Source organism: Zootoca vivipara, chromosome 9, assembly GCF_963506605.1.
Source record: "Zootoca vivipara chromosome 9, rZooViv1.1, whole genome shotgun sequence".
Classification (NCBI taxonomy): domain Eukaryota; kingdom Metazoa; phylum Chordata; class Lepidosauria; order Squamata; family Lacertidae; genus Zootoca; species Zootoca vivipara.
The window spans coordinates 21,783,153-21,791,501 of NC_083284.1; the positions used below are offsets into that span (position 1 = coordinate 21,783,153).

General features: G+C 45.2%; 1 protein-coding gene across 3 annotated transcripts in view; it reads right to left on the reverse strand.

The window, feature by feature from the left end:
• The window catches only part of MANBA (mannosidase beta), an 85,140-nt gene extending 81,177 nt beyond the window's left edge, over window positions 1-3,963 (reverse strand). For all 3 annotated transcript variants that reach the window (XR_009558117.1, XR_009558116.1, XM_060278477.1), the window contains exon 1: window positions 967-3,963. Coding sequence is in view for 1 of the 3 variants with exons in the window: in XM_060278477.1 (XP_060134460.1) it covers window positions 967-1,179 (213 nt within the window). In the remaining 2 variants the exon portion in view is untranslated. The remainder of the gene's footprint in view (window positions 1-966) is intronic.
• Window positions 3,964-8,349: the final 4,386 nt, after the last annotated feature.

The window sequence follows — 8,349 nt, forward strand, 5'->3', positions numbered from 1 at the left end:
CCCAGGGTTTGCTCAGGTCTGCACTTAGTTATCTGAAAATATCATCATCAGAAATGGCCATAATGGAATGAATGACAAAGGCTGAAGTGTTTTAAAGGCTTTAGAGAGGGAGGCGAGGAAAATGGAGAACATAATGATTTGACCAACCCGTTTTGCTTCACACTCATGCTACGGACCTACATATCCAATTGTTTTTGACCTAGTTTTTGCCATTCTTAAATATATTCATTGTCTTAGTTGTTGCTCCCTGCTGCTGACCTCAGGTTGCAACACACACACACCCCTCTATTCAAGACCCATTGAAACTAATGGGAAGTGTGCAAAAACATGGTAGTGATTTTTGCTCTGCTGAGCTGCTCCTGTTCTTTTCAATAAGGCTAAGACAGGCAGGAGTTCTTACAGTACTTTGGATACAGACCATGGATACAGATCAGGTGGACCTTTGGTCTACGTAAGCGAGCAGGACTCTTCCTATGCTCCAATTAACAAGAGCACTGCACACTGCAATTTTTGCTCCAGGATCCACTCGACCTCCAATAAGGGTAGTTTGCACACCCAAAGGCGAAGGCATGTCTGAATGAGCCACCTCATTCCTGTCGCTCGCTTCACATCACATTTAAAACACAATGCTTTCCAGGGCAGTCGACCGAGAGTCTTGAGGAATCAAATGAGGGGCATATGCACGTGTGAACCAGTCTAAGAGGATTGTTGCGGATCATAGACGCCTGCCCTTCCCCTTGAAAACAGTGTTGCAAACCGCCGTGATATTTCTTTTCTTAAAAATATAAAGCGGTCTAGAAATGAAATGAATAACAACGACGACGATAGACAAATAAACGTGGTAACTAACCACCACCCCTCGCAGCTAATGGCCTTTCGCTGGAGCGTCCAGCACCGACCACTCTCACTTTCGAACCAGCGCAGCCGAAGCTGATTGGCTGGCTGATAGCGCCAGCGAGATCGTACCTGGATGAGACCGTTTCGGAGCAACGCGGTGTGCACGCACCCGGGCACATCTCCTCCTAGCACCAGCGAGCCGTTCCCGTTGCTCAACCGCCAGCTCCCCTGCAGGCTGCGCACCTCCGGCGGGGCAAGAGGCCCCGTCGACCCAACCTGCCACGAAGCAACCAGGAGCAGAACCGAAAGCGCGCAACCAGGAGCAGGAGCGAAAGCGTGCATCTTGGGCAAAAAGCGGGCGGGAGCGAGCCATGTGGGATCAAAGCCCACCGGTGCGGAGTCGGCAGAGGGAGAAACACAAAAGCCCCTGCAAGCAGTTGGGTGATTCGGTCCGGGCGGGGAGCTACGCACGACTTGTCGGACTTTCCCCCTCCCTGTGAAGCGCAGCTGCAAGTAGTTACGGTAGTCTGGATCAGCTGAGAGTTTCTCGGAAGTGGAGACTCTCCTGCGCCCTGCAGCCTTTGCGCAGAGGGAGAAGCGCGCCTGCGTGCTGCGTTTGATGTGTACATAAGATTGCGGAAGTTCTCTTCCCTTGCAGCGCGTGACCGCGGTCGATCAAGAAGAGGTGGTGTGTGGTCCCATCCATTCGTTTCCCTAACTAAAGTACTGTAATAGGGTTGATCTGGGCATGTTCCCGAATCGAGGGACAACACAGCGACCGTTTACGGGCGCTCCTTCCCAATCCGAGTTGCTTCTAACTACAGTACTGCTCTCCACTTTGCCCAGTCCCTTTCCTGGCCCAAATCGGTTGCCTGCAAGGTTTTTCGCCTCGCCCCTCCGGTGCGCACGACTGCCCTCTACTCCACCTCTTCCATGCTTATTGCAATTGGTCAGTTCCTGGATTCACATTCTTCCCTTGCGGAGCTTGGGTCAGCTGTGATGCGGTTAGCAGGAAATGGTGTTTACGAGGAGTAGGTAATCACGCAGCTGCGATAATGTATTCCGCTTCCTGAGTACCATCTAAGAACTGACTTGCAATCTCCTGCTTTGGACCTCCATTTTATGACACACATAGTGTTTATTAAATTATTAAATATGACAAATATAGTTTATTAAATGAGATTTTAATCCTCTGCTGTCAGTTTTCAATTTATTTGTTGCTGCAAGTTATATTTTCTCGTTTTTGCTGCCTTAAAGTGTTTTGTGATTCAATGATAGTGCAGTGCCTTTGGTTCGTTATTGCCTTCTAATTTTGTTTGTTTTTTAACCCCTGTAATTTTGACTACAGTCGATAAATTGCAAAAATAAATGAAACGTGTTCTCAGGTTTGACCTCTCCTTCGAATTCTTTTTGTTCTTCACAGCTCCTTGAGGTTTTGCACCCCATATGCTCCCCTGAAAATGCTTTCTGTTCATAACCAGCAAGTACTGCATTTCAATAAGATCATGAGTTAGTGTGAGTTCAATAAAAGTTCTAAGACATGTTCTCAATGCTACCTCTGTTCTGTTACCAGCTCTTTAAATATGAGAACAGCTGGAAATTAGACAACTTACTGAGGATTTTTTTTTAAAAAAGGTCCCCAATCCTTTTCAAACAAATTTGATTCTATTCATTTAGAACTTAATTGAGAAAAGGATCTTCTCTCCCATTACAGGTGTTAATGTGGTAAAGGAAAAGCTGTCATCAGTGGTTACTGGGCTGCTTATCTTTAAATACACTGCATTGCAGCTTTGTTATGTGCATCTCTTGCATTTTATGGGCTTTGGACTCCACCGATTTAAAAAAACCACACTTTTGGAAGGTACATATAACCAACGTTTGTGTTCGGGCCTTGTATATTGTTTGTGGGGCAATTTCCAGAAGTGTAAACTCCCATCCAAGAGAAGGAAAACTCTGAACCTAACCTCCATTGCCTTGCAGCTATACTCATTCATGAGACTGACTTTGGGAATAAACCCTGATAAACAATCCGTTCCTGCTGCCTTGTGGGACATCTTTGGGAGAAAAGGCTATGGAGAAAGCCCTACACAGATCCAGAGTGGAGTCCTTAAGACGGTTGTATGCCGCCTTGTACACCTCCTTCCAGCAACTCCTGCAGCCAAGCCAGTACCAAATGTATTGCTCTGCTTTCCTTTGGACCACATCAGCGAGACCAAGAGGGGAATCTTGCTGTCTGGGTGGCCCAGAACCTCCATACAGTGCCCAGACTTGCACTCTGGGGAGGTCTCTTCGGTGCTGCTAATGCAGCAGTTTGACATCACCCCTGGAGGAACACTCTATTGTCTCTCGAGACAGATGCCAACAAACCCCCATCTGTGGTCCGGTGGTACAACACTTGTATATGGCAATAGTATGGAACCTCCAGCCTTACTGCGCCACCCCTTACTGGGGGTTATAAGCCACCCAGTTTAGCCTGCCCTGCAGTTCTGAGTAGCGACATGACATCGGACATGGCAACCACAGAACATACAGCTTAGTGTGTACGTGCTCAATTGTTCCTTTGCTGGTGGGCTTGCTGTTTAAACACAATCCCCACTGCTTTCAGCAAGGATTGGGTGCATCTGATGTCATACGATGTCGTGATTTGACAGGTGACTGGCTCTAGTCATTTGTTAGATGGAAGCTTGGCGTGTTTTTGATCCAGCCTGGTGGTTGAAAGTGGTTCTCCACCCTGCCATGTCCATGTCCTAGGACGGATTTGAGCTAAAATGCTGATAAACACACAAACTGGTGCAAAGTGATATAAATAGGGAAGTATTTAATAATCCATACAGGTCACAGCAGTATAAGTTAATAGTCAAAATGTGCCAAGCAGAAAATGCGCTGCTTTCTAAGTGATTAATTAGGAAAGGGGATCTCCCAACTTCCTAGAGCTGTAAGGTGTCTAGAATGGAACTACGGACATAAAAGGCCCATTGTGAAAGACTGAAGTGACTGGGTAAATATAAGAAAGGTCAACATCATACTGTTTGATATAAATTTCAGTTTCCCTCTACAGGGATAGGGTCGCCTGTACAGTTACACTTCCCCAATTCTAAAAACTGTTCATCTAAGTATTTTTCACTATATATATATATATATATATATATATATATATATATATATATATATATATCACACACACACACATTTACAGAAATTTAACACAGACCCATCACCTTTCACATTTGCTATGCTGTAAAGGAGGAATGTGCCATTGCTTTAAAAAAATTTATCCCAGCACAACCTTATCAGAAAATCCAGTCTACTGTAAATTCCGACTGTATAAAGCAAGTGCTTTTTGAGAGCTTACATCCAAGCAACTTTATAAATGTTAAATAGTATTAAAATCAACCCAACCCATTTCAAAGTGAACAAATACAGTGGGAAAAGCTTCAAAGCTGACATTTTTCATTGCCAGCACTTTCATCCATCGTCAGCCCAGATTCCTGTAGCCTTTGAATTAAAAAAAAAACCGAACCATTTCCAGGAGAAAAGACTCAAGCATGTGTGCCTGGCTGCGAGCAAACCCCAAAATGGGCTGATTTTCCATTTGTAAAGTACATCGTATTTACCGAGATGGCTTCATTTAGAGGGGCTGCTCAGAATAAAATAAAAAGCATTAATACAGCCATAAACTGTGCCTATTTTTTGGCTTACTTTGGATGGGTGTTAGATACATTGCTGCTCTGCCTCTGTGGGAATTTGCCAGTGTCACACAGTTCATTCAGTCAAGCCATACGCAAAAACACAGCATGGGTGAAAATTTAATAAGTCCCAACTTCCTATTGGCCAATAGAATGTTAGGATGCTCATGGAAAACAAAGTAGAAACTTTTTACCAGTGGCTTCCTACCGGCATGTGATCACTGCAGAATTTTTCAGTTGATCAGCAGCAGTTTGGTATTAGATTACTACCAGAAGAGCCAGCACTACTTTCCCCGGCAAAGCTTGAAAGAGATGGTGCAAGTGGCTTGAGACAACTGCTACTGCCCTCCTGGACAGAAATAGATGGGTACTGCATCAACCTTTTACTCAGTAGAAACAAATCTATTACTATCATTTCCCCCTCAGTATGGAAGACACACACACACAAAAAGCCAACAGCACCAATTTAATGCCCATTGACATATATTTGTGAACAGAATGATAGCTCTGCTCCTGAACTAATGTGCATTCTTACACATGTAGGGAGAGATCTGGTGGTGAACGTCACATCCGTAGGGGTGTGCCTGATTTCACAATTTCATTACTACCACGCCAAAGTACAGCAATTGGTTTGGGTTGGTGAGAATTTAGGTTCCCGGGACTCTCAGCTTTAAAAATAAAGGCGATAGAGACAGTGGGGGGAAAGAGTTTACGGTCAGTTTCTGAGCCACAGGGAGAGTTCAGTTTTGCAACAAGAAAGATAGATGTGACTATCAGTGATTCTAATTCTGCCCCCCACCCCAGGTTCTCTGAGGTCCGATGGAAGAGAGGGACTTTCCTACGGTGGCAGCAGTTATGGAATGTCATCCCCAGAGAAGTTCACCTGGTGTCCTTTTGACAAAGACCTTTTTAGATTCCCAGACATTTTCAATTCATTTGTTACATGGTTTGGTGGCGATGGTTTTACCTTGGTCATATATTTGCTAGTTTGTAATTATGCATACAAATTGTAGTTTGCCACCCAGAGACCGTTCACCTACTGGGTAGTTCACAAATGTTGTAAAATTTTAAGGCTTTAAAGCCACACATGTATCCCTTCAGTCACAAACTTATCTAAAAGGGGGATTTAGAGGAATAAATAAATAAAAATCAGGAAAGTAGGAAAAGGTATATTGGTGGTATCGCCAGTGTGGCCGATCAGCATGATACACAGCAAAAAAAAGCAGATCTGGGTTTTGTGCACCTTAACCTTGGAGGTTGGCTGAAGTTACTTAAAACAGTAACTTCTGTCTTCATCATAGTTTTCTAGCCACTGTAGCTACAATACTAAGCTTTAATAGATGGAGAAAATGTTTGATGAAGTCACAGAAAGTTGATGAGATTTTCATTAGTCAGAGAGAATGGACTTTCCCCCTGCACTGCTCTTTCACGTTCCCTGCTTAGATTATTATGGGTATCATGGAATTCACTTTCTTGCTGGAGGATTTTTATTTCCCCAATAATCCATGTCTGGGCACAGTGCTATTCCATTATCCAGATAAATTTCAGTTGGGCTTTAGACTCCATTTGATTACTTATTGCCTTGGGCTGTCTAGTGGATATCCAATGATTATAGGAGAACATTGGAACTGAAGCCCTGCTCATTCCTACTCAATTTGAGATGGTCAAGGATGATGGAAGTTGTAGTCCAACATTGGCTTCTCTTGCCATTGACAACAGTAAACTTCAAAATAAGTCTGAGTTGGAAGCTAGGCACATGATCTTACCATGGCTCTGTTCCTAACTTGGACAGCCAATTTAGAAAGTGGTACCGGGGACACAGGTGGCGCTGCGGGTTAAACCACAGAGCCTAGGGCTTGCTGATCAGAAGGTCGGCAGTTCGAATCCCCGCGGCGGGGTGAGCTCCCATTGCTCGGTCCCAGCTCCTGCCAACCTAGCAGTTCGAAAGCACGTCAAAGTGCAAGTAAATAGGTACCACTACAGTGGGAAGGTAAATGGCGTTTCCGTGTGCTGCTCTGGTTCGCCAGAAGCGGCTCTGTCATGCTGGCCACATGACCCGGAAGCTGTACGCCGGCTCCCTCGGCCAGTAAAGCGAGATGAGCGCCGCAACCCCAGAGTCATCCACGACTGGACCTAATGGTCAGGGGTCCTTTTACCTTTACCGGGGGCTACGGCTCAGTTCTTCAGCATTTATGCTACGGAGCTGTCACAGGACTCCTTCATGTAGCCTATGGTTTTTAACATCTACACAAAACTGAGCGAGCTCATCCGGCAATTTGGAGTGAGGCATCATCAATATGCAGGCATTCCTCTTATTCATCCAATTCAAGTGTTGAACTGGTAGAAGGGCTCAGTAAGACTGGATGAGAGCCAATAAACTGTATCCTAACAAGTTGAGGGATGCCATTAGGACCAGATTTACAATTTTGTACTATTCCTGGTTTGAACTAGGCTACCGCGCTACTGTGAAATGTGCAAAACTTAAACCGAGCCCTTCAATATATACAAAGCAACCTGCCTCAGAAGGGAAGCAGGGCTAATATGCAACACAAAAAGGAAAAGGAAACATAAGCGACTTTCTCCTCCAACATTGTAAAAACTTTGGAAGCCACAACTTTAAACAATGTAACAGAAAAGGGGGGTATATGTATGTATTTGTATGACTGTAATTGTGTTTTTGTTTTGTTTTTAAGGGAGGGCATTCAATTTTGTTGTACTATTTAAAGTACAATGGCAACAAAGTATCTATCTATCTAACTTTCTCACTTGATTGGCCTCTATGGCTCAGAGTGGCCTTCTCCAGCTTCAGCCAATGCACAAACTGCAATCTCTTCTGGAGCCACAGCCATGCCATGATGTTGTGGATCGTCAATTTCACAGAGTAAAATGTTTTGCACGCGGCTGCCTTTTAGTACAATCTGGAAACTGCAAAATACAGTACAGCCAACTGGAGCCAAGCATTGGGGGAGAGGGATGGAAGGGGAGAAAGGGGAAGAGAAAAAGAGAGTGGGGGCAGGCTGAAACTCCATACAATCAATCCCAAACACCTTGAAGCAGCGCTGGGCGGCTGATGTTCAACCAGAACTAGCAGAACAGAAGACAAGGACCGACAGCAGGTGGAGATGGAGCCAATAGCCACTGCAACTTTCCTGCTGAGTTCTACAAGGGAAACATGGAAACTGGAGGAGGAAGCTGACAGCTGTAAGAAGGCAGACAAGTGAGGGCTGGCTGGGAGCAGACTGAGGTTAGTGGAGCAGCACCCCATTCACCCTAATGGACCACTTCCAAGGTACCACTGCCTTGAAGGTACAGCAGGTCTGGTTAATAGTTCCATTGTTATTGAAAAGCACATGCCTGAAAAATCTTGACATCACAGTCATCTGTTTGGATGTTGTGGAGTTCTTGGTTACCTTCCAATGACACCAAGTTGGCCTAGGGGAACTTCTGGAGAGAAGAGAGCAGAGATAAACTGGCATGGCTTATCGCCTATTCACAACAGGCAGCTGCAAGTATGATCAAGTTTTCTTCCTTGTGTGCTTTCCCATAAAGCAATAGATAAAAGAATTTAGCTTGCCTAAATTTAACTGCATAAATTTATGGGAATGGGCAGGTAGGCAATACTGCCATCCTATATAATAAAGTCCCTGTGCCTCTGCGCCCAGTATTCCCTGTGTCCCTGGGTTTGCGCTAATGCCCACGTGTACAGGGACTGGACGAAGAGGTGGGACGTACACACATGCATGCTCTCTCCCCCCCCCCCAGCCCTCTGCCTCCCGTTCCCCTGCGGCGGCGGACCAAGATGGCGCCATTGGGCTCCGGGGCCGCG